Source organism: Chiloscyllium plagiosum, chromosome 17 (genome assembly GCF_004010195.1).
Source record: "Chiloscyllium plagiosum isolate BGI_BamShark_2017 chromosome 17, ASM401019v2, whole genome shotgun sequence".
NCBI classification, from domain to species: Eukaryota; Metazoa; Chordata; class Chondrichthyes; order Orectolobiformes; family Hemiscylliidae; genus Chiloscyllium; species Chiloscyllium plagiosum.
Window position 1 is genome coordinate 68,210,742 of NC_057726.1, and position 27,205 is coordinate 68,237,946.

The 27,205-nt window shown below is 47.0% G+C and overlaps 1 protein-coding gene across 2 annotated transcripts in view; it reads left to right on the plus strand.

The window, feature by feature from the left end:
- Positions 1 to 27,205, plus strand: part of hydin (HYDIN axonemal central pair apparatus protein) — a 915,145-nt gene that overhangs the window by 669,779 nt on the left and 218,161 nt on the right. For both annotated transcript variants that reach the window (XM_043707374.1, XM_043707375.1), the window contains 5 exons: positions 3,519 to 3,681; positions 17,263 to 17,928; positions 19,790 to 20,005; positions 25,151 to 25,347; positions 26,690 to 26,872. In XM_043707374.1, coding sequence (XP_043563309.1) covers positions 3,519 to 3,681; positions 17,263 to 17,928; positions 19,790 to 20,005; positions 25,151 to 25,347; positions 26,690 to 26,872 — 1,425 coding nt within the window. The remainder of the gene's footprint in view (positions 1 to 3,518; positions 3,682 to 17,262; positions 17,929 to 19,789; positions 20,006 to 25,150; positions 25,348 to 26,689; positions 26,873 to 27,205) is intronic.

Below are 27,205 nucleotides of genomic sequence, written 5' to 3' on the forward strand. Positions count from 1 at the left end.
AACTGCCATCCATCACATCCCCTTGCTCTTGTAAATTCCTCATTGCCTCTGTCTCTCCAACCGATCCATTCAATCTGATAGGATTCGCAACCAATGGCATTTGTTGCAGATATAATCCTCAGTAACTCGTAAACTCTCTCTAAACTCCCACATCTGATAAGAGGAGCATATCACTCTCCTAAAGGCCATTTTTACTCCTTCACAATCTATAGACCCAGAAAATAGTACTGTCTTATTCCTCTACAAAATACTGCTCCAGGTTAAATGAATAATTATGGCTTATATTTTAAGTTTAATCAAGCGACGTATCTCCATAAAACATATAATCAAGGAAGAACTCACTCTATTCACTCCACTCCTGCAGACTTATTGTAGGGCCAGTTTTAAATATTCACTTCTGTTTCTGTGCTGTGACCTCTCCCAAACAGGAGATTGGTTGTGAATTTCACTGTTTGTTAATTTTCCCAGACGTAGTCCGATGTCCAGCGATACATGAATTCAAATAGCAAAGGCAGTAACTGTGCATCTCGCAGGACATTTTAAAGGGCAGTTATGAGTTGACTATATGTCTATAAGTATAATACAGAACAGGGAAGAATGACTGATCTATTTCCCTCTGTTGCTGGGACGTTGCTACAGTCTATTATTAAGGAAGACATTGCAGGACAATGAGAAAAGCTTAATGCAGTAAAGCAGAGTCAACATAGAGTCATCGAGTCCTGCAGCACGGAGACAGGCCATTTGGCCCAAACTAGTCCAAGCTGACTAAATGTCTATCTGCGCGAGCCCCATTCCCCTGCACTTGGCCCATATCCTTCTAATCCTTTCCGTTTCATGTATTTGAGCAAATACCTTTTAAATGTTGTTCATGTACCCTCTTCGACCACTTCCGCTGACCATTCCATATGCATCATGTCCCACACACAAAGCCATGCTGACTATTCCTACTCAAACCGTGACTTTCCAAGTGCATGTATGCCTTATGTCTCAGAATCTTCTCATAACTTACCTACCACAGGGATTAAGCTTACTGGTCTATAGTTCCCAGGTTTTTCCTTTGTTACCCTTCTTGAATAATGGCACAACATTCATTACTTTCAAGCCTTCCGGGACCTCACCCATGGCTAGCGAAGATACAAAAATATCAGCAATTTCTTCTCCAGCTTCTTGCAATGTTCTTGGATATATGTGGTCAGGATCAGGAGATTTATCCACCTTCATGCATTCTAATCCATTCATCCCCTCCTCTACTGTGATATGGACTGTCCCGAAGATATCACCACTAACTTCAAGTTCCCAAATCTTCATTCTTTCCCCATGGTAAACATAGAGGAGAAATAGAACCATCTCCAGAGGTTCTATTCATACCTGTTCACTTTGTTCCTTGAGGGGCCCTATACTGTCTGGTTATTGCTTTTCCTTTGATATACTTAAGGTACCTCTTTGGGTTCGCCTTAATCTTCTCAGCCAAGACTAACTCATGCCCCCCTTCCACCCTCCTGATTTCCTGCTTCAGTAAACTCCTGTATTCCCTGTTTACTTCCAGGGGTTCCCTTGATCACAGCTGCCTTATACCTGAGCCACGTCTCCTTTTTTCTGGTCAAAACTTCAATATTTCTTGTCTTCCAGGGTTCCCTATTCCTGCCAACCTTGTCCCAGATGGCATTAATGTCAACTTCACTAGTTTCCAGATGTCCCTTCTCCGTACCTTATCCCAGATCAAACCCTCCAACTCAGCATCATCCTCTTGATCTGTCCCACTTGTCCATCTTTCTTCCCACCTCTCCGCTGCAACCTGCCCAGTGACCTATCGCCATCACCCCTCACCTGCATTCACCTATCACCTTCCCAGCTACCTCCACCCCAACCCAACCTCCTGTTTATCTCCAGTGCCACACCCCCATCCCCTGCCGCCAACTCCCGACCCTCCACATGCCTGATGAACGACTTATGCCTGACATGCCAACTCTCCTGTTCCTCGGATGCTGCCTAATTTGCTGTGCTTTTTCACCGCCATACTTTTCGACTCTGACTCTCCAACATCTGCAGTCCTCACTTTCTCTCAGTCGCTATGAAGCCTCTTCCAAGGATACTCATCTTGAAGAGGTTCTCATACTCCCTCCACAAGAACCTGAGTGAGTCTCTCTCTCACTGCACCCCCCCCCCAAGTCATCTCCTCTGATCTTTTCACATCTGGCAGAGATTTCCCTGCATATCTACCCACCTCATCTCCTGTGTCCATTGCTCTTGATGTGGTCTCCTCTACATCGGGCGACAGAATACCAACTCGCGGAGCGTTCAGGGAATATCTCTGGGACATATGCACCCAAGAACCCTACTGCCCTGTGGCTGACCACTTCAACTCCCCCTCCCACTCCATCAAGGATATGCAAGCCCCAAGCCTTCGCTATTGCTAAATCCAAGCCACCCAACACCTGGAGAAAGAACACCTCATCTTCTACCTTGATACCTTCAACCACATGGCATCAATGTTGACTTCACCAGTTTCCAAATCTCCCCTCCTTCCACCTCATCCCAGATCTAACCCTCTAATTCGGAACAGTTCTCTTGACCTGTCCTACCTATCCATCTTCCTTCCCACCTATCTACTCCATCCTCCCCTCTGACCTATCACCATCACCCCCCACCTGCATGCACCTATCACCTTCCCAGCTAACCTTGCCCCAGCCCCACCCCTCCTCTCCTATTTGTCTCTCAGTCCTCTTCCCCCCCCAACTCCCACATTCCTGATGAAGGGTTTATGCCTGAAATATTGACTCTTTGGCGCCTCGGATGCTGCCTGACCTGCTGTGCTTTTCCAGTGTCACACTTTTCAACTCTGACTCTCCAGCATCTGCAGTCTCCACTTTCTCTCAACCTTGCTCTTCACCCTCACAGGAAGATATAGACCTTGAACTCTAGCTATTTCACTTTTAAAGGCCTCCCACTTGCCAGAAATCACTTTGCCTGCAAACAAACTACTCCAATGAACCCCTGCAAGCTCCTTATGCCCGAAACATCAACTCTCCTGCTCCTCGGATGTTGCCTGATCTGCTGTGCTTTTCCAGTGCCACACTTTTTGACACTGTACGCTCCTGTCTCATTCCATCAAAAGTCTCCTTGCCCCAGTTTAAAACTTGAACCAGTGGACCAGTTTGTCCCTCTCCATAACTATTTTAAAATTAATAAAACTACGGTCACTGGTCCCAAAGTGCTCTCCTGCTGTCTCCCCTAACACCTGTTCTGCCCTATTTCTCAAGAGTAGGTCAAGTTTTCCCCTTCCTGAGTATGACTTTCGGATGTACTGCATGAGGAAACTTCCCTGTGCACTTAACATGGTTTTGTGAAAGGCCTTGAAGTGAAGATAAGCCAGGATCTAACCTGTTGAGGCATATTTGTCAATAGCTATTGTTTCATCTGCTGATCTACTGGGCCATCATTAGTTGATGGGTTAGTTGTGAAATTTCTCCTGTAACAGAGGTGTGGTCTTACGTGATAACATCTGTTTTTGTGTCCAGAGTTTTGAAGGAGATACACGAACGACAACTGCAGCAACAGAAATGGAGGGAAGAATTGGAGAGGTTGCGAGAGGAAGAAGAACTTAAGAAAAAATCTAAAAGAACAAGAAAAGATTTTGGTAGCAAAGATGATGCAAAAAAATACCAGATAAGTGCAAGAATGGTACGGTTGCTGAAAAACTGGGAATAGAGAAACTTACTTTGCTTCATTAATTTGATTAGTTATTGATCTTTTAAAATTTGAGGTCAGGACAAGGAAAAGTAGTGAAAGCTTTGAACCATTATTGCTTGCCAATGACGGACTATTGAATGCTTTCCAGACAATATGGTACAGCTGAGTGAATGTGCATCTTAAAGTTCAACCATTTATAATGATAACTTCCTTTCCTCTTCACTCTCCATCTTCCCATTTTAATAAGGCACTTACTGTTACTTTTTATTTCTGACTATTACACTTGAAATGGTGAAATGCTTCAGTGTGTAAAGCGAACTTTGCAATATAACTTTCAGTCACATGTGCCAGTCATTCATAATGTGGACCTTGGACTGTGCTGACTCAAATGCCTCAGCCGAGGCAGTAAACTGAGCTAAGAGAATGAATATGCATCAGGGTAGGCACTCTGAAAGTTTGTCACTGGGAATCTCAGATAGTGACAGAACCAGGTTCAGCAGTGATACCTCTGGGATGAAGCACACTGGCAACATTTGTTGCATCAATTAACTCAAAAATCAAAGCTAGTTGGATGAAATAATTATGGCTTGTGGATACCTCAAGAACAAACAGCACTATTAGGAAATACAGGAATGAATTGGAGCAATAGGAAAATAGAACAATGATTGAAAATCCAAATCCTACGGTTTAAGTCATGGTTTTCACTTTTTGAGTTTAAACATCTTGAGTTATATTCCTTAGGTTTATATCTGTGAATATGTTGGAATCTATGTGTGGCTCAGGTGGTGACACCCCAACTCTGAGACAAAATGCTCGAGTTCACTCCTGGCCATGCAGCAATCCAGTCACTGAGATAGGCATGCCAATGTATATTGGTGCTGGTCCATGGATCAGATTAATGAGATCTGTTAACTACATGAAGGGCATCCAACTTGATTACTTACCAACCTTCAGACCCACAGCAATATGGTTGACTCTCACTTGGTCTCTGAAATGGCTTAGCTTTGCATCAATTGTTGCAAAATCAAGGAGCTGAATTCCAGAGGTGAGGTGAGAGTGTCAACCCTTGACATCAAGGCTGCATTTAACCAAATGTGGCATCAAGGAGCTCTCGCAAAACTGGAATCAATAGGTATCAGGGGCAAACTCTCCACTGATTGAAATCATACCTGGCACGGAGAAAGGTGCTCATCATTATTGGAGGTCAGTCATATCAGCTCCAGGACATTTCAGTAGGAGTTCCTCATGGTAGTGTCCGAGGCGCAAGCATCTTCATTGACTTCCATCTTTGACTTTCCTACCATCATTAGGTCCAAAGTGGGAATGTTCACCAATAATGCAACAAGATCGGGATAATATCCAGACTTGGGCTGAGAAGTAACATGCATGCCTCATAAATACCAGGTTGTGATCATCACCAATAAGAGACAATCTAACACCACCCCTTGGCATTCAATGGTGTTACCATCACTGAATCTCCCACTGTCATCAACCTGGGGATTACCATTGACCAGAAGTTCAAGTGGACTCACCACATAAACACACTGTCTACAAAAGCAGGTCAGAAATTGAAATACTGCAGCATTTCCCGATCTCCTTCCCCCAAGCCTTTCCATCATCAACAAGGCACAAGTCAGAAGTGTGAGGGAATACTCCCACTTGCCTGGATGAGTGCAACTGCAACAACATTCAAGAAGCTTGACACCATCCAGGACAAAGCAGCCTGCTTGATTGGCACTACGTCCACAAGCATCCACTACATCCACTCCCTCCACCACCAATGCTAAGTAATAGCGTTGTGTACTATCTACAAGATTTACTGCAGAAATTCATCAAAGATCCTCACATAGCACCTTCTAAACCCATGACCCCTTCCATCTAGAAGGACAAGGATAGTTTATATGGGAACACCACCACCTTCAAGTTCCCGTCCAAGCCACTCGGAAATACATTGCCACTCCTTCACTGCTGCTGGATCAAAATCCTGGAATTTCCTCCCTAATGGCATTGTGGGTCAACCCACAGTAGGTGGACTGCGCAATTCAAGAATACAATTCATCATCACCTTCTCATGAGCAACTAGGGACAGGCAAATAATGCTGGCCCAGCCAGCAACGCCCAAATCTCACAAAAGTAGTCATAGGGATGTATTGCACGGAAACAGACCTTTTGGTTCAACTTGTCCATGCCAACCAGATATCCTACCCTAATCTAGTCCCATTTGCCAGCACCTGGCTCATATCCCTCTAAACTGTTCCTATTCATATACCCATTCTGATGCCTTTTAAATGTTGTGTTTGTACCAGCCGCCACCACTTCCTCTGGCAGCTCATTCCATACACGTACCACCCTCTGCGTGAAAAAGTTGCCCCTTAGGTCCCTTTTAAATCTTTCCCCTCTCACCCTAAACCTATGCCCTCTAGTTCTGGACTCCCCCACCCCAGGGAGTTTATTTACCCTATCCATGCCCCTTATGATTTTATAAACCTCTATAAAGTCACCCCTCAGCCTCCAACACTTCAGGCAAAACAGCCCCAGCCTATTCAGCCTCTCCCTATAGCTCAAATCCTCCAACCCTGGCAACATCCTTGTAAATTATTTATGAATCCTTTCAGGTAGGAGCAAGAGCAGAATTGGCCTTACCAATGTCCTATACAGCCGCAACATAACCTCCCAATGTCTATACTTGATGCTCTGACTTATAAAGGGAAGCAGACTAAACACCGCTTTCACGATACTATTTATCTGTGACTCCTCTTTCAAGGAATTATGAACCTGCATGCCAAAGTCCCTTTGCTGAGCAACACTCCACAGGACTTACCATTAAGTGTATAAGTCCTGATTGATTTGCCTTTCCAAAATGCAGCACCTCATATTTATCTGAATTAAACTCCATCTGCCACTCCTCAGTGCATTGGCCCATCTGATCAAGATCCCATTGTATTTTTTTCCTTTTCCCCCAGCACCCATTCTGTGTGTGTGCAGCTGTGAGACACAGTGAAAGACACAAGGCAGATGAATGTTTATTCAAATTTCTACCACCAGGAAGAAAGGAAACAGCCGAGTGGCCAGTGACAAGCAGTGCCCTTCACTTCAAAGGGCAATGCTGTGTGATCATACAGTGAAGGAGAGGGCAGGGATTAAATCAAAATAGAGTTGGAGAGAGAAATAATGCACTCCCCTCCCTGCGGCGCCCACCTCTCCCTGAACAACTCCAGGGTGTCGGTGGACACCGCATGCTCCTTTTCCAGAGACACCCGGGCTCTAACGTAACCGCGGAAGAGGGGTAGGCAGTCAGCCCTAACGACCTCCTCCACGGCCCGCTGCCTGGACCTGTTTATGGCCAGTTTGGCCAGGCCCAGGAGCAGACCCACGAGGAGGTCTTCAGACCTGCCCTCCCTCCTCCGTACCGGGTGCCCGAAGATCAGGAGCGTGGGACTGAAGTGCAACCAAAAGCAGAGGAGGAGGTTTTTGAGAAAATCAAAAAGGGAGTGCAAACGCCCACACCCAATATACACGTGGTCCATGGACTCCACAGCGCCACAGAAAAAGCAGTTGGGCTGGGAGTCCGTGAACCACCGCAATCTGCAATTGCAGGGGACTTCTCTCGGAGTCCCCCCAAGAGAAAGGGGGGGCGGGGGGGACTCACGCGTGGAGAGCCCTCCACTGGGGATCCCCACCGCCTGGTGGCAAATGGGCACGCCAAGATGTGTCCGGACAGTGGATGAGGGAGAAAAGGTGGACGGTGTGCAGCAGCAGTCTATACAGGGCCCGCCTTTTTACATCCTTTAAAAAAAAAAGGAGGAAAATTAAAATTCCAGAGGCGGCTCAGGTTGTGGGGTGGCAAATGGGCACGCCAAGATGTGTCCGGACAGTGGATGAGGGAGAAAAGTTGGACGGTGTGCAGCAGCAGTCTATACAGGGCCCGCCTTTTTACATCCTTTAAAAAAAAAGGAGGAAAATTAAAATTCCAGAGGCGGCTCAGGTTGTGGGGCACAGGCTCCTGTGGGAAGTATGGGACCTTGGGGCTAATGTGAAATTCCGTCCGGGCTGGGGTGAGCGCGGATGGGATCCCACTGCACACCTGAGCGTCCTCCAACTGGTGCACTACGTCGGGTCCGAGCACCGCCGTTTTGAGGCGTTGGATGGCGGTGGCCACGTACTGGACGTCTACCGCTGCCCTGCTTGCTATGTCCTGTGGCAGCGTCCAGCCCAGGCCCCCGGCACCCAGCACGTCCCCGACCCTGGTCATCCTCACCGCCACAGCCCTCCCCTCCGACAGCCACTCGAACCCGCGAGTACGGAGGTGCGGATTCCTGAGCAACGGCTCCCTGACGACAGCCACCACTCCAGCCGGAGGGTAGGCGCGACACGATTCGACCATGTTCCAGACAGTGATCAGGTCCTGCTAAAAGACAGGCAGCATCTTGAGGGCGACCTCCAAACTATCACGGTCGACGAACAGGAGCTGCATGTCGTAGTTGAGGTTACGCACCTGGCGGAAAAAATACAGCGCGAGGGCGCACCACCTAGGAGGAGGAGGCTTGACGTAAAGGTCTGAACGTCGCAACCTGGGTGCGGACGCACACCAGTGACTGACTGCCCTCAATAGGGAGACTCAGAACCTGCGCAGCGAGCCAGTGCATCTTTTTGTCCCAGAAGAAGTCAACCAACGTTCTCTGGATGAGAGCGACAAAGCCAGGAGGAGGGACCAAAGTGACCAGCCGGTACCACAGCATAGTGGCCACCAGCTGGTTTATGACCAGCACTCGACTCTTGTAAGATAGCACTCGGATCAGTTCTGGCCAGCAGTCTAGGCGAGCCGAGACTTCGGCCTCCAGCTCCTGCCAGTTCGCTGGCCAGGATTCCTCAGCCGGGCTGAGGTAGACCCCCAGGTAGAGGAGATGGGTGGTACTCCAGCTGAACCCCCGTAACTCCTCCAGCAGGGAGTCCACCTGCCACGGACCGACCAGTAGTCCGGAACATTTGGCCCAGTTGATCCTGGCGCTCGCTCATCCTCCCCAGGTCAGCTGGGTTGGTGAAAGTGAGGAGCACGTCATCAGCATAGGCCGAGAGGACTACCCCCGTGCCTGCGCTGCGCCGAACCAGCCCCGACAACCTCCTCCGCAAGAAGCGCAGGAAAGGCTCCACGCACAGGGAATACAGCTGGCCGGACAGGGGGCAGCCTTGATGCACTCCACTCCCGAAGCGAAGGGGCACCATCAGGGACCCGTTAACTTTAACCAGATACTCTGCGGCGGTGTACAAATGTCGGATCCAGGTGACGAACTGCGTCCCGAACCCGAGTGCCCAGAGTCCCGAGCAGGTACTCGTGATCGACCCTGTCGAACGCCTTCTCCTGGGTCAAGAGACAGGAAGGCGCTTGGCAGACCAGGCCGTCGACAGAAATGGATCAGGTCCCGGACCAGGTGCATGTTGTCGTGTATCCTCCGGCCAGGGACTGTGTAGGACTGGTCCGAGTGAATCATATGGGCCAGCACAGAGGCCAGGCGAGAAGACAACACCCTGGCGAAGATTTTGTAGTCCATGCTGAGGAGGGAGACCAGACACCAGTTCTTCAAAGAACGAAGGTCCCCCTTCTTTGGCAGCAGGACGATGACCACCTTGCGTCAAGAAAGGGGCAGCACTCCGGCATTTAGACACTCCCCAGGACGTTCCAGAACGACCTGAAGAACTCCACAATCAGTCCATCCAGCCCTGGGGATTTGCCCCTCAAGAGCCGGTTGAGGGCGCCGGTCAACTCCTCTAAGGTGATAGGAGCGTCGAGCCTTCCGGCGTCCTCCGGGCCGAGCTGTGGCAGGTCCACCCACAGAACTCTGCGAGCATCCTCGCTGGACGGATCCAGAGAGAACAGAGCCGTATAATAGTTTCGGACATGGGCTCTGATACCCTCTGGATCCGAGACGAGGGACCCGTCGTTGGCCAGCAGCACAAGGAGCTGCTGACGGGTGCCACACCTTTTTTCCAGCGAGTAGAAGAAGGTCCTGGAGGAGCTGGATCCATGACCTCATGTACGCGTCCAGAGTCCTGACGAGCTGCAGGTCCCGGAGCACAGCCTTCTTCTCTTCGTACACCCCGCGTAGGGCCGGGTCCGCGTCGGGCTGACCGAGGCGTGACTCCAGGTTGAGCATCTCCTTCTCCAACTCCCCGATCCTGGATTTCCGCCTCTTCGTCGACCCCCTCGCGTACTCCTGACAGAAAACGCGGACGTGAGCCTTGCCCACGTCCCACCATAGCCTCAGGGAGGGGAAGCTTCCCCGCTTCCTTCTCCAGCTGGCCCAGAAACCACGAAATGAGTCCCGGAATCGCTCGTCCTCCAGCAGCAGGTTGTTAAAGTGCCAGTACGCGGACCCGAGCTGGACGCCGAAGGGAAAGAGTCCGCCCACAAAAGGTGATGGTCCGTGCACGACACCTGCCGCGTGGAGGCCGTCGGAAAACAGGAGGCGTATGCCCGCGAAACGTACAGGCGGTCGATTCTGGACGTTCCAACCCCAGGCCTCACGAAGGTGAAGGCGATGGAGTCGGGATGGAGATTCCGCCAGATGTCCACCAGTTCGAAGGACTTGACCAAGTCCCCCAACCTTCTACCTGACGCCCAACTGGTGCGGACATCGCCATGGTCCCTATCCTCGAGGACGCAGTTAAAATCTCCCCCAAGGACGACGCACTGGCTCTCGTGGATGGAGGCGAGATGAGCGGACACCTCTCCGAAGAAGCTTGCTTGCCTCGGCCTGGCTATGGGAGCGTCGACGTTCACCAAGTGAAGCACTGCGCCCTCCAGCCGAACCATCAGGTGAAGCAAATGGCCTGGCACAGGCTCCCTGACCCCCAAGATCTCCGGCTGAAAATGCGGGGCCACTAAGATAGCCACCCCGCCAGATCTGAAGGTGAGGTGACTCATGTAGACCCCCTCCCCCCTGCCACTCCAGGAGCCAGGTGGCTTCATCTCCCAGGGTAGTGTGGGTTTCTTGCAGGAAGCACACTGCATACCTCCCGTCCCAAAGGACCGAGAGAGTCTGGAACCTGTCCTGTGACTCCCTGCTGCTGTTGATGTTGAGGCTGGTTCTAGTTGTCTTCATGTCAGAAGCATTGTGTAACCACCACCAGTACAGTTACAAACTATATACATTTACTGGGAGGACGAGGGAGGGGCACAGAAATCCCTCACCCTCCCCAGGAAGTTCGTGACTTACTTTCGCTCATTAGCGTCGAGTCCAGGTACCTGGCGAACAGCGTGGGCCGACCAGTAAACTCTTTCAAAGGAGCTCCAGCGGTCGAGCGCCAGTTGGGCTCTATCCCGGCGACTCAGAGTTTCCTTGACAAACTCCCGGAGTTCCTCAAAGGGGATGAGGGGGAGATCGGTGGGGGGCACCTGGGACTCATACATGTTGCAGGAGACAGACTCCGCATCATCCCCAGCATCCACCACTGATCCCGTACCCTCCTCTAGGAAGTCGCCCTCTGTCACCGACCCCTCCCCCACCGAGAGTGGGGGCTGGTCTGGCACCGCCAACTGGCCTCAAACCCCCGGCGACCCCACCCTCAGGGTCACCGGCAGTACCTTCATTGGTGCACCCCTTCCCAGAATGCCCCAAGGTCAGGTCACCGGGCAGCAGAGGCTCAGGGCCCCACTCCTCTCCCAACACCGGGACGTCCAGCTCCTCAGGGAAAAGGTCCTCCCCCAGGGCCAAGGCCCCCAGAAAAACAGTCTGGGAGGGAGGAGTGAGAATAACACCTTCCTCCCCTCCACTGCTCGATGACCCAGCAGAGAGTTCCCTGTTGTCGCCCGCACTGCGGCCCATGTTGTTTTTAAAGTCATCCCTGGGGCTGGTGGAATTATGGCAGCAGAAGGTCCTGCTATAGCCCCTGGGGGTCTGGGCAGGGCAGGCACGAGACACTGGAGGCTCATCCCCTGGAGAGGGATAGCAATGCCAGGATGTCTCTCTCCTCTAAGGGCCAGCACCTCTTCCCCGGAGAGGCAGGGGGGAATTTATGGGCCTTCCCCTCTCCGCCCGCCTTGATGGTCATGGGGCCCAAGGTCCCTCCCCTCAGCTTCTCTCAGAATACTATTAGCTGGGGGAAGGCAGGGGGCGTAGCCAGGGTGGGGAGGGCCAGCTGTGTCACTTCCTGCCCTGCTCCTCCAGCAGCTGTATCTCTGGGCCCTGGAGAGGGAACTGGGCCCCTGCCCAGGTGATGGTAGGTGGGGCAGGGGCCCAGTTCCCTCTCCAGGGCCCAGAGATACAGCTGCTGGAGGAGGGAAGGCAGCGATGGCTTCCCCCAGGTTAGTACCAGGATGTGGTGGGGCTTGGGCTCAGTAACCCTCGGGCCAGATGTTGTAGCACCAGGAGCAGGCATTGAAGCCCCAGCGGTGTCTGTAATGGGGCGGGAGTTGGGTGTGGGGTCAGGTACAGGTTTGGGGGTCAGGGTTTCTGTGCCAGGGTGATGCTGGCATGGCTATGAGGGCATTTTGTGCCAGGGTGGGGCAGGTCGTGGGTCTGTTTTGGGGGAAGGTGACAGGGTGGTTTCCACATGGGCAGGCCTGGCGCGTTGGGTCTTCTTTACTGCCTTCTGGCCGGCCGGACACTGACCCCCCCCCCCCAACCTCCCTGCCAGAGGCTGAGGCATTGGAAGCCTCTGGCTTAGCCCCCCCCACTGCCAGGGCTTGTGGTGTTGACTTTGGAGGAGTTGGTGTGGGCTGGGCTGTTTTTTTCTTATGTGTCCCACCTCACGGTACAGGTGGCAGCGCATGCTGTCCAGAAGACGCGGTAGGCCGCACCCTCGTGGAGGAGGGTAAACAAGCCTTCGGTGACCTCCTCCTGGGCCAGGCAAATGAATCCCTGGTGTCGGAAGGAGTAAATGTGTTGGAGGGCAGGGAATCGCCCTGATGATGAGGATGATTCTTCATCTTCATCATCAACAACATCAACAGGATGTCAGACACTTCTGTTTATTTTATTAAACAATTACAAAACAGCTTACAAAAAACAGTTAACGTTTACATCTGTATACAACAGCAATTTTACAAGGGAGAGGAGCAGCAAAGCCAGGCCCCCAAACCCTGCCATTCAACCAGTTTACAGAGAGATGAGGACAAACCTCAAATCCCAGTTTCACATATGACAAGACAGCGACAATGGCATTTGTACATAAAAAGCCAATGCAGTTACAGAAAAAAAAAGTGCATACAATACAGACCCAGCAAGCCCTGTCCCTCCCAGCTTCTAACTGCTCTAAAGGCAGCCCACCCCTACGCACCTTCCACCTCTTGGTCCACCACATGCCCCTTCTAGTTCTCTGTCCGCCCTGACACACCTTTCGACCACCTCTAGGACAGTCCGCCCCGGTACCCGCCCGGGGTGACAGCGGTCAGGACGGCCTACCCACCTTCCGGCTTCACTAACCACCCTCAGCACCTTTCGACCACCTCTAGGATAGCCTGGGGTGACAGCACTGAGGTCAGCTACCTGCCTTCTGGCTCTCGGTCTGCCCCTACATACCATTGGTCTCACCCACCCCAATGCATCATCCAGCCAATGGGCTACCCAAACACACCTTCCGGCCACCTCGAGGACAGCCCGTCCCCTTCCCCAAAGACGACAGCATGCAGGGTAGCCCACAAGCCTTCCAGATCTCAGCCTGCCCCTACGCGCCTTCTGGCTCTCTGCTACTCTGACACACTTTCCGACCTGCTCGAGGACAGCCTGTCCTGATCACCGCTTCTCGGGACAACAGCATTCAGAACGGTCTACCCACCATCTGGCTTTCGGGGTGACTGGTATCGAGTGGCCTACCCACCCTCCGGCTTTAGGGACAGCGTACCCACCTTCAGGTTCACAGGATGGCTAACCCACCCTCTGGCTCTCTGGGTGACAGCTTTCAGGACGACCCATGAGCCTCCCAGCTCATAGTAAGGCCTGCCAGACCCAGGGACACACAAGACGGTGCAGATGATAGACCCAGGAAATCACAATACAGTTAATTACCAAAAAACAGAGTCCTCTCTGGTACATAGTCCAAATATAGAGTCTTAAAAATATAGAGTCCATTCCCAGGAATGGAGTCCACTCCAGTTTGAGGTGCTTTGTCCAAAATGGAGTCAACCGCTAAAAAACGGGGTCCCCACCAAGGGCAGAGTCCACTCAAGGGTTTGGTCCACTCCTGAAGGAAAGGTCTTCTCCCAAACTCCAGGATACAGCTAGTGCTCACCTCCCAGCACACACACACGGTGTTCAATCTTCTGAGGCCCAGGCCCTGGGCTAGGCCTCCCCACAGGAACAGCTCCTCTGCTAAAATGTATGTTTTCCACAAGGGCTCAGTCCAAACACCAGAAACAGTGAGGATATATACAAAAAACAAAGGAAACTAGAGTCCAAGGGCTAAGCCCCACCACAAAATTAACATTTCTCTTTTTACTTTTGAGAAAAGGACAAAGAGTAACACACAGGCTGTAACCAACCAGTGAAACAATCACCTAGGAGAAAGTGAGGACTGCAGATGCTGGAGATCAGAGCTGAAAATGTGTTGCTGGAAAAGCGCAGCAGGTCAGGCAGCATCCAAGGAGCAGGAGAATTGACGTTTCGGGCATGAAGAAGGGCTCATGCCCGAAATGCTGATTCTCCTGCTCAGTGAAACAACCACCCCCTCATGGAGAACCAAATTACACCTGAAACATTATGTGCATCAGGAGTTTAGAAATCAATCCTAAGGAATGCCAGTTAACATAATGGCTAAATAACTCGGCCAGTTCAGAAATCAGGATTTCCCCCTCCGAAAGAGAAGCAGAAACAAACAGTAACACACTGACTGTAGCACCAGCCAGCACAGAGTCAGTCCCCTAAACTGAGGAGACTCTGATTCTCCTGTTTATTTTCCTTTTTTTCCTGTTTATATATTTTATTAAACAATTACAAAAGAGGTTACAGAGAAACAGTTAACATTTACAGCTGTATACAACAGCAATTTGACAAGTGAGAGGAGCAGCAAAGCTAGGCCCCAAACCCTACCGTTCAACCAGTTTATAGGGAATTGAGGACAAACCACAAATCCCAGTTTCAAATATGAAAAGACAGCAACAATGACATTTATACATAAGACAATCCTGTTACGTAAAAAAGTGCAAGGGACAATACAGACCCAGCAAGCCCTCGTCCCTCTCACCTTCCCGATCACTGAGGCAGCCCACCCCTACGTACCTTCCGGCTCTCGGTCCACCCCATGCCCCTTCCAGTTCTCGGTCTGTCCTGACGCACTTTTCGACCACCTCTCGGACAGCCCATCCCCTACCCTGGGATGACAGCGTGCAGGGTAGCCCAAAAGCCTTCCGGATCTCAGCCTGCCCCTACGCGCCTTCTGGCTCTCAGCTGCTCTGACACCTTTCAACCACCTCTAGGAAAGCCCGTCCCAATCACCGCTTCTCAGGACGACAGCATTCAGAACGGCCTACCCACCATCTGACTTTCGGGGCGACTGGCATCAGGGTGGCCTACCCACCCTCTGGCTTTCGGGACAACCTACCAACCTTCAGGTTCACAGGATAGCCTACCCACCCTCCGGCTCTCGGGGTGACAGCTTTCAGGACGACCCATGAACCTCCCAGCTCACAAAAAGACCTGCCAGACTCGGGGACATGCAAGACAGTGCAGGTGATAGACCCAACAAACAACACGCTACAGTTAATTACCAAAAAACAGAGTCCTCTCTGGTACACAGTCCAAATCTATACAGTCTTCAAAATATAGAATCCATTTCCAGGAAGAGTCCACTCCAGTATACAATGTGCATTGTCAGAAATAGTCCACTCCAAACTGCAGAGTCCGTTGCTGAAAACAGAATCCCCAGCCAAGGGCAGAGTCCACTCCTGAAGGCAGCAAATGCACACCCCACAGCACATAGGTGTTCAGTCTCCATGGAGTCCTGGCCCAGCCTTGGAAAACCAGGCCCACTCACAGGAACAGTACATTGTACAGGTGCAGTTAACTCACAGGGGTTTGGTCCACTCCCAAACTCCAGGACACAGCAAGTGCTGTACACACACACACATGTTCAATCTTCAGAGGCCCAGTCCCAGGGCTAGGCCTCCCCACAGGAACAGCTTCTCTGGTAAAATGTATGTCTTCCACAAGGGCTCAGTCCAAATACCAATAAAAAGTGAAGACACATATAAAAAAAACAAAGAAAACTAGAGTCCAAGGGCTAAGCCCAACCACAAAATTAACATTATCCTTTTCTCAAAAAGTAAAAAGAGAAAAGAGTAACACAGGCTGTAACCAGCCAGTGAAACAACACTCCCCTAATGAGAACTGAGTTACACCTGAAACACATTGTGTGCATCAGGAGTTTAACAATCAGTCCTCACTAAAGGAATACCAGCTAAACTGGCTAAATAATTCAGCCAGTTTAGGAGTCAGGTTTCCTCCTCCAAAAAAAGGGAAACAGAAACCAACAGTCACAGTAACACACTGACTGTTGCACCAGCCAGCACACAGGGTCAGTCCCCTAAACTGAGGAGACTCTGAATCTCCTGTTTATTTTTTTATCTTTCTCTTTTTTAACCCCCACACTACCACCTAAGTGCGGTAGTGCTTATTTTTTCCCCAGCACCCATGTTGTGTGAATCTCCTGTTTATTTTTTTTTATTTTTATTTTTTTTATTTTATTAAACAAATTACAAAACAGTTTACAAAAAAACATTGACAGCTGTACACAAAAGACAGCACTTTTACAAGGGAGAGGAGCAGCAAAGCTAGGCCCTGAACCCTACCGTTCAACCAATTTACAGGGAGAGGAGGACAAACCTCAAATCCCAGTTCGACATAAGACAGTGACAATGACATTTGTACATTAGACAATACCGTTACATACAAAAGTGCAGACAATACAGACCCAACAAGCCCCCGCCCCTCCCACCTAATCTCCTGTTTATATCAGTCAGCCAAGCCTCCCTGATTGGACCAGGGTGAAGGGCTTATGCCCGAAACATTGATTCTCCTTCTCCAAGGATGCTGCCTGACCTGTGCTTTTCAACTCTGATCTCCAGCATCTGCAGTGCTCACTTTCTCCCAGAGTAACAGTCCCAATCAGGGAACACATATTCTGTGAGGTCCACCTGGCTAACCTCATTATGATCACTTACCATCAGCAGTTGTCATAGTGCCATTCAGTTGCTCTGTTGTGGATTCAGAGGTCAAGGGGGTGTTGTAGTAATAAGATAATATTCTCTGTTTCTGCTGTCAAGCAAGAAAATCAATAAATTTTTCATAGTCATCCAACTTTCTCTTGTGCACTCTTGTGACTTTCCTAAAGAGGATCTGTGCAACCCGTCTGGTGATTGTAGGCTCTGCACTCCCTAGTGAATGTATTTTTTTTGGGTGGAATTGCTGGTTTAAGACAGGGATACAAGTCTAACAAGTTTAATATCCCTTTATAATATGTTTTCTGTAAGTGCAGGAGGTGCAGTCAAATTGTGAGAGAGGATCAGTAAGGTCAAATCTCAAAGCCTTTGGGAATAGAAGAACATATATAATGGTGGTTTTGTTATGTACTTTTCTACAGAGCACAAATATTTCAACAATGAGGAATGATGTTCCTGAAGGAAAGGTCATTACTACCGACCCTCATGATTCAACAGATCGTGGTGATGTAGAGGAAGGAACTAGAAAGAGAAAGATCAAAGATGCCAGAAGCAACCACGCAACATTGGACAGGACTGACTCGATCCATGAAGATGCATTATACAAAAGCCCAGAAAAATTGCTTTTCCAGAGATTTCAAAGGTATGAACGCAGCCAGAAGAAAATCTCTCAAATTTTGGAATTCTGGGATAGAACCCAAGGAGCCGTTCTCTTCCCGACATCAGAGGATGTCCAAAGCTTCGGAGAAGAGCATATGATGGAGCGGCCTGCACCTTCAGGGAAAAGGGGCAAAAAGGATCGACATGACAAAGTCGAGAAAGAGAGAGCTGAACGAGCTGAGAAGGAACGAGCTGAGAAAGACCGCTTGGAGCGAGAAAAGGCTGAGAAAGAACGTTTGGAAAAGCTGAGAGAGGGGAAAAGTGGCGGTTCTCCACTGTCCGATAACATAGTTGAAGGAGACAGCAAGGAAAGTGCAGAAAAAGAAGAACTTTTTGGAGTGCCATACATCAAGCTGCATGTGACTGACCCAGAGGATTGCTATGGGAAAATTATTCTGGAAAGTGGGAAAATTCCGACAGTTGATGTGGTAAAGACACAAGCATTGTTCCGTGATGTCTTCAAATCTGCTTTGACCCTTGATTTGCTTAATTTTTCAATGTCCCCTTGGCTCATCCCCTATGTAAACCTGCAAAAGTCTGTCCCTGAAACACCAGCAGCTAAGTATGTGAAAGGATACTTTCTAAATTAGAAAACAACAGAAAAGTAATTAAGATACATACAGTTTCTAATGCTATAATAATTTTCCAGTACATAGAGCACAACAAATGCTAGAAATCACAGCAGGTCAGACAGCATCCATGGCGAGAGAGCAAGCTAATGTTTCAAGTCTGGATTACTCTTCATCAGCTCAGTAATTTGTTCCTTCCAGTACATTGATTAGACACATTTTGTTATGTTATTATGTTACACGAAATAGATTAAATGTCACAAACACAGTTATTATATTAGAACTTAGGAACATCGGGCTTAGGAATGTAGATTTGAGTTTACAGTCAGATCAGCCGTGATCTAATTCAGTGACATAGCAGGGTTGAGGGGCTGAATAGCCTGCCTTGTTTCTGATTTGCATATTGATATGTTTGTATGATTACCTTGAATTTATCTAAGTGCCTTGTTATTATATCTTTAATAATAGCAGTGTCTTTCTTTATTCAAAAAGGGAGCAAATGTTAAACCAGGGAAAGACAGGCCAGTTAGTCTAACCTTTGTGGTGTGCTAACAATTGAAAACAATCTGAGGGATAGAATTAATCTGCATTTAGAGAGGAGGGGATTAATCAAGAACTGTCAGCGTGGTTTTGTGAAGGGGAGATCATGTCTGTCCAACTTGATTGAATTTTTTGAAGAGTGACCAGAGTTGTAGATGAGGGCCAAATGCCTTTGATGTAGTTGACTTAAACTTCAGTAAGGCTTTTTAAAAGGTTCTGCATGGGAGATAAGAGCAAAGGTAAGAGCCCAAGGGCTCCAAGAAAATTTGGCAAATTGGATTCCTGAGTGGCAGGAAGCAGTGGATGATAGTTTAGGGACATTTTCCAACTATAAGTGCGTACCCACTGAGGTCCAACAGGGATCAGTATTGGGAGACTTGCTGCTTGTGATTTATACAAATGATTTAGACTTGTGTAGGAGAATTGATTAGTAAATTCTTGGACAATATGAAAATTGGGGGAGTGGTAAATAGTGAGAAGAATAGCCATAGGCTATAAAAGGATATAAATGAGCTGGTCAGGTGGGCTGATTAGTGGCAAATAGAATTCCATCCAGATAAATGTGAGGTGATGCACTGAGGCAGGATGAACAAGACTAGCTAAGGGTCTTCTGTCTGAGGTAATTATTTAGATCCATTGCAATAGTCAATACCAGGTCTATTATAACCTGCTCTCTGATTAGTGCCAGAACGTACTGTTGTAAGAAACTATCCAGAAAAGAATTCTCAGAATTCCTAATCTAAGCTACCTTTGCCATCTGACTTTTCAAGTCTATATGATTAAACTTCCCCCGATAATCATCACACCTTTCCCACAGGTAAGCTCCCATTACTACTACTTTTATGCCTGTCCTAACATGTAGTTTCCCTTAGGTGGCCCATATACCAATCCCACAAATGACTTTCTCTTGGCCGTATTCCTACCTAAAACATTTCTTTATCCTTTCTTTCCCCAAATTTGGGTGATTACCTCTCTCTTGCTAAAATAACCTGCAATCAACTTTCCTAACTTGTTTTCCTTTCTAAATGTCACATACTCTTCAAAACTCAGGTTCCAAACTATATTATCCTGCAGCTATGTCACTGTAATGGCTACTAGATCATTCTTGTTTATCTAAATTTATACTATTGGTTCATCTCTTTTGTTTCAAAGTTCACTGATATTGCTTTCTCTTTTGTAGGTTTTAAATGGTCTGGGTCTGAGTCCAAGTGGCCCCCCTATTCCACCTCCCGCCCTGTTTGCAGTGGTACGATTCCCTTTGGAATCAAGGCCCACTTCAGGACAAGAAGTACAAAGAAACTTCACACTTTTACCCAATCCAGATGAAGGAAAATTGTTGTTTGAGGATAGGAAGGAACCTGAACCAGAGCCTGAGGTTGTGGTCCCAGTTATTAAGGTATGTCTGGAACAAGAACATCAGTCTGGGCTGAGTGAAAATGGCTGTATCTAATATTCTCGTTGGTTGCCATTGAATACAGTTCTCATATGGATCTTAAACAACAAGGTAATGTGTCGCAGTGAGCCGGAAGGTCTTTGTTCATGTCGATTCTCAAAGTGTGATGCTTATGCAGGTGACATGTAGCTTGTCCAAAATAATGTGGCCCATTCTGCTGGTGTAGCAGACTGTGTGTTAAAGATACGAGTTGAATATATTGAAAATCTAGGATAATGTTTCAGGGATGGGAGTGCTGTACTGTCAAAGGCAATGTTCCAAATTTTCCTCGTTCTGAGTAGGCTACACACTCCTCTGAGCCCAATCATTTAATCCATTAACATCCTACATTTCACAAATCATTCAAATTTCAAAGTTCCAAAAGCCAAACTGTTCCATGCACTGTTTGTTCCAGATTGCTGTGCACATTCGCACTTTAAAGGAAACACTGTTCTCAAACCAGTTGTCCCATTCTATTTCTCCTCGGGTCACTTTAAACATGCAGTTTCATACAGTGCGATCCACCTCTCTTTTCATATGTTTCATTTTTCCTCTCATCTTGTATGTCCCCCTGTCTCTCTTATCACAAATTAAATTTCCCTTCTTCTCACATGTCCCACCAATGTAGCTCTCCAATCGCAAGTCTTGCTACATCTACTGTCAGTTGTTCAGTTCTAAGTCTCTGCTCACGGGTTGTGTTCTCCTCCTTTTCACATATTTAATCTTTCCCCTCCTCGCATTTTTCCATTCTGTCCGTCTTCAGCTATCCCATTCTCCTCCAATTCCCTGTTCCTTATTTTTTCCCATCACACATTCCACGTGTAGGTTTTTAGGTCCTTTTTCTTGGCTCAAGCCATGCTCAGGATACATGTGAAGGGAGATGGAAGGAATCCCGCAACTTGCAAGTATTGGTTTATCATATAAACAACATTCAAGATCTATTCATCTTGTTAAATAACAAAATTAAATTCATGATTATTCATATAGCTTCAGTTAATTATGGTTTCCAAGTTGACAAACGTGACTCAGTAAATAATAAGGCTGGATGCTTAATGGCCATTCTTTGCATATTCAGCATCCAATCTGCATTATATTCTACCCATTAGAAAGCATCCTTTGACACTAAATCTATTGATCAACTTCATTGCAGGTGCTTTGTGTGTGTAGGTGTCCAAGATAGATCTGTCCAATTGGGTTTGTGTTGCTGTCATCCTTTCCATGTAATTGGGTTCTGAATTGTATTCTGGGACATTGAACGTTGCTGAATAAGAAGTAATTCTGATTCGTGTCCTAATCTAGGATTCTTACCTAGATGGTCCACAGATCTACCTCTTTCATTGACGTCAGCTCTAGCCTTACCCTCACAGCAGATCAGCTTTTCTCCAAGTGTTTTGAGTCCCTGTCTGTTTTTTTTGTCTTTTTGAGACATGCTGCTAATTTTCAAGCACACTTCCATCTGTAGAGCTCACTAATCCTGTAGATACAGGTTCTGTCTCATTCACGCTGTTCCTCCAATCACTGCTGCACTTTTCCTGTTCCCTGTCCCCCATACATGATTGTGACATTGGAATTTGATGCTCAGCCCATCCCCACTTGAGCTCCGTATTGTGATCAGCCTGTTTCTTTCAATGTGACAGTGTAATCCTGACTGCTGTGTGCCATGTACTGCTGAGACAGAACATTGGCTGGGGATGTCAACTTTAAGATGAGAATGAATTTTCCCTAGTGTCCTCCTCAGGATGTAACCCTCAACCTACATCAAACCAGGGAATCTGTTTATTGTCAGGATGGTAGTTTTGAGACCTTGCTCTGCGTAAATTGGCTGCAAAGTTTGCTATATTGTAACAATGACAAAACTTCAAAAGCCCTCCATTAACTTTATAAAGTAAAACATTTGGAATGTCCTGAAGTCATGAAAGAGGCTTTGTAAATCCAGATACGATGGTTTGTGGATATAGTACGGGTCTAAATTATTTCCGCTTCAAATGAGTGAAAACTAATGACTTGACAACATTTGCAACCGTCTTCAAGACATTCGACGTGGTTGCACCTTCTTGGCCTCCTCCTGAGATCCTCAGTATCACATATGGCATCCTTAATCAACTGCTCCATTCAGAGTCAGCGAGTCTGACAGCATGGAGCCAGGCCAAAATGTTCATCCATGCTAACCCCATTTCCCTGCACTTGGCCTATATCCTTCTAATCCTTTCCTATCCATGTAATTGGAGGAGAAAGTGAGGGCTGCAGATGCTGGAGATCAGAGCTGAAAATGTGTTGCTGGAAAAGCGCAGCAGGTCAGGCAGCATCCAAGGAACAGGAGAATCGACATTTCGGGCATTCCTGAAGAAGGGCTTATGCCCGTATCCATGTAATTGTCCAAATGTCTTTTAAATGTTGTTAATGTACCCATCTCAACCATGTCCGCTGGCAGCTCTTTCCATATGCATTCCACCCTCTGCATAAAAAGGTTGCCCCTCAGGTTCCACTTTATTATTTCCCCTCTAACCTTAAGCTGATACCCTCTCGTCCTCGATTCCCCAACCCTGGGAAAAAGACTGAGGGCATTCATCTTATCCACGTCTCTCATGATCTTATGCACTTCTATAAGATTTCCCCCTCAGTCTCCTTTGCGCAAAAGAAAAAGATCCTAGCTTGTCCAACCTTTCCCAAAAACTCAGATCATTGAGTCCTGCCAACATCCTTGTAAATTTCTTCTGCACTCCTTATAATTGAATAACATCCTTCCAATAGCAAGGTGACCAGGACTGAACACAATAGTCCAAGTGTGGCCTCACCAACATCCTGTACAACTGCAAACATAACCTCCCAACTTCAAATTCAGTGCTCTCACTGATGGAGGCCTGTGTGTCAAAAGCCTTCTTCACTGACCTGTCTACCTGAGACTTCACTTTCAGAGAACAGTGTACCTGAATTCCAAGGTCCCTCTGTTCCACAACTCCTTAAGACCCTACCAGTCACCATGAAACTCCTACCTTGATTTGACTTTCCAAAGTGCAAGACCTCTCGCTTATCTATACTAAACCCTGTTTGCAATTTCTCGGCCAATTTCCTCAGCTAATCAAGGTCCTGCTGCAATTTCTGATAACCTTCCTCGCTGTCACAACACTAAGTATATTTTAGTATCATTAGCAAACTTACTAATTATGCATTGTACATTCTGATCCAAATCACTGATATGGATAGCAAATATTAATGAGCCTAGCACTGACCCCTGAGGCACTTCACTAACCACAGACCTCCAGTCTGACAAGCATCTTTCCATTCTGCTTTCTACTGTCAAGCCAATTGTGTATCCAATTTGCCAGCTTGTCCTGGATTCCATGTGATCTAACCTTCCAGAGCAACCTACCATGTGGAACCTTATCAAAGGCCTGACTGAAATCCATATGGACTACGTCTACTGCCCTGCCTTTGTCAACTTTCTTCATGATAGATAGAAACTACCAAAGGTACAGCAAAGGCTGAGGCTCTGACAATATTCTGGCAATAGTACTGAAGATATCTGCTGTAAAACTAGCTGTGCCTCTAGTCAAGCTGTTCCAGTGCTGGCATCTTCCTGACAATGTAGAAAATTGTCCAGGTATATTATGTTCAAAAAAAACAGGACAAGGTGAAACCCAGTCAATTATTGCCTCATCAGTCTACTCACAATCACCCGCAAAGTGATGGAAGGTGTCATCGACAGTGCTATCAAGCCACACTTGCTCAGCAATAACCTACTCACTGGTGCCCAATTTGGGTTCTACCAAGGCTACTCTGCTCCAGACCTCGTCACAGCTCTGATCTAATGGTAGACAAAAGAACTGAATTCCAGAGATGAGATAACAGTAACTGCCTTGAATATCAAGGCTGCACTTTACCAAGTGAGGCATCAGGGAGACTGAGCAAAACTAAAGACGACGGGAATCGGAGGAAAACAATCTACTGGTTTCCATAAACCATCCCGACTTGAAAATAAATTGACACGCTTTCACTTTCAGTGGGTGAAAATCTGGACCAGCCTTCCTAACAGTATTCTTGCCATACCCCACCCTCATTCCCCTAGTCTGCAACAGTTCAAGACCATGACACATTAGGACCTACTGGAGGACAAATAAGATTGGACCATAACTGCTGACCTAGCTAGAAATACTCACATCCCCTGAATAAATAGTTTAAAAACTTAGCACCTGTTGTGTTCAACTACTGAATTCGCATTTGCCCATGTTAATTGCCAATAAGAGGAAGCAAAGGTACAGAGTATACTCTGCAAAATCTACTATGAATGGTGGCTCAGTAGCACCAGTACTAACTGAACCCTGAAGAACTAGTCAACCAGACTAATCTTGTGGTGAATGTTGGAGGAGCAGCACAAGGGAAAATCCTTCTTGATCTCACAAATCTACTTGTCATAAATGCACGTCTTCATTGGCAGTATTGATATGATTGATCACCTTACAGTTTTTGTGAAGAGAAAGTTCAGACTTCACACTGACACCACTCGCCATTGTGTTATGTGGCTCTCACAGTGAGCTAACTGGCTTCTTTCAGAACAACTCAAACGCAGGCTTCTGAGAAAGTACTGAGAGGGGGGGGGGTTACATTTCAGCACAATCTACAACCTCATGATCTGACCTATCCCCTAATTTAAAAGAAAACTGAAATTTCTGGAAAATCTCAACTGTTAACGAGTTCTGAGGAAGGATCACTCGACCTGAAATGTTAACTCTAATTTCTCTCCACAGATGCTGCTGAATCTGCTGAGCTTTTCCAGCAATTTGTTTTTGTTTCTGATTTACAGCACCCTGCAGTTTTTTTTTCAGTTTTTGTCCTTTAACATACTGCTTTTATCAATCAGTCGACTTATCCTAATTTAATAAGTAATGTAGGAGAACATTTCAGGAGAAACATTAGGCATAGCTAAAGGCGATGAAGCTACTGCAGAGGACTACGCAATACTTCAAGAAGGCGGCTGGTCATCACCTTCTCAAAGATAACTAGGAATGGATTTTAAAGGCTGGTCTTGCTGGTGGCACGTACTGTGAACAAATAAGCGACATATTCTTTAATTTATTTGAGTTAAGTAAACTTTTTTTGTGTGTACTCCAGGAAGAGCCACAAGTTCAGCATCGAGGAAAGTCCAGGAAGGAAAAAGATGTGGAGCGTGACAAGCGTCGGTCTGGTGGTCATAAAAGAGGTCGCCGTGATTCCCGCTCTTCAATTCTTGTGGGTACTGTTTCACCTCAATCTGATGTTGACCGTAGCACTGGTCTTGAGGACACAATCAAAGATTTAAATGTTATCAAGTAAGTGACCTTGATCTCATTTTCCTTAAGCAGCAGCGATTTATATTGGTGAAGACTTCCCTTTCCTATACTAAAATTGTTATATAGTAAAAATATTATAGAAAGAGAGTGTCACACTTAAACTGATTGTATGCCATCTATGTTTGGTGGTGAATAATTCAACAGATAGCAGCAACCTTCTGATCTCTTTCTCAGTGGATTTGTCTCTAAGAATTCTCGTGCGTGTCTTTGTTTTGCCTGTCCTAGGATGTGTGTGTTGTCCCAGTCAAAGTGTTGTCCTCCTTTGTCTGTATGCAAAAGGCATGACCCACTCTCACTAGTTTCTATACATACAGAAAAAGAAGGACACCACTTTGACTAGGACAACACACATCATAGGTCAGGTGAAACAAAGACACACGTGAGAATTCTTAGATGCATGGCATTCTAACCAGAACTTCACCAGTAAACACGTCGAATTAGATCCAATCTATCTTCCCTTGAAAAAGAGAGCCGGAAATGACATCTCCCACCTTAAGAAACCAAGACCTATAAGTAGGGAAGCGGGACATGCCACCAACACTTCACCAGAGACTCTCACTGATGATATTACGTAGTCATAGTGATGAAACATCTGAAAACAAATCTTCCAGCTCAGTGAGCTAACTTACAGATTTATCATCAACCTGAGGTACAAATCTTCTCAAAAATTGCTAATAGGAGGTGATGTCATTGAAACATACAGCAAAAGACAGGATGTATGCAGATAAGATGTTTCCCCTGAGTTGGGAGCCTAAAACAAAAAGACACAATTTAAGAATCTTAACCAGACTTGCTGATTCATTAAGAATCAAAAGGCTGAAAATTCTCTTGCCCGTCACTATGTTCACTGGATGCCTTTGGCCTCCAGGTGTTTCCTGCACTGCCCAGTTGTGTTAGCAAGGAGGTGGGAGGATTTTTTTTTTAAAACTTGGAAGATTGGGAATCTTGGAACCGTTACCACAGTCAGAGGGCTGGGGAAGCTCAGTCTTTAACTATGTAGAGGTTGATAGATTGCAGATTACTAATTGCATAAAGGGTTATGTGGATAGTATAGATAAATGTATGGAAGTGTTGAATCAACCAGGATCATCATAAATGGCAGAACAAGGTCTACAGACTGAATGGTCCAACCCTCTTTTCAATTTTCTAATCATGGTTACTCACTTTCCTAGAAGACTAAGGATTGCCCATACTAGTAACAATACTAACTGGTCACTATGGTGAATTGTCTGAATGAATATACTGTGCTATAAGTTGTGCTTTGGCTCATTTGACCTTTGTGAATGTTTCCTCTGATCCATCATCATTGTCTGCTTTGCAGAGTTCCTCCTTACCGCTGGATCGTGCCACCTGGGGAGATAGTTGCATTACAATTGCGTTTTACCTCAGCAGAGTGTGGGACATTTGACCAGACGCTGAACTTTGAAATCGTGAGCACACGACGATGTTACAAATTGTACTGCAGAGGAATCTGTACATACCCAACTATAAGTCAAGATCCCTGGTAGGTTTTGTAAGTGCAAAGGAAGATTTGTGTTACAGGGATAGAGTTCATGAACTTTGGACCAGTTGGCACAGCAACATGATCATGATTGTACAAATTAATTCCTTCATAAGATAACTTGCTCGCATTATAAGTATTTGAAAATTTTTCTGATTTGAGAAGCAGCATAGTCATGTTTTAGGTAAAAACAATGACTGCAGATGCTGGAAACCAGATTCTGGATTAGTGGTGCTGGAAGAGCACAGCTGTTCAGGCAGCATCCAAGGAGCAGTAAAATCAACGTTTCAGGCAAAAGCCCTTCATCAGGAATACAGCTTTACAATAGGTGAGTGG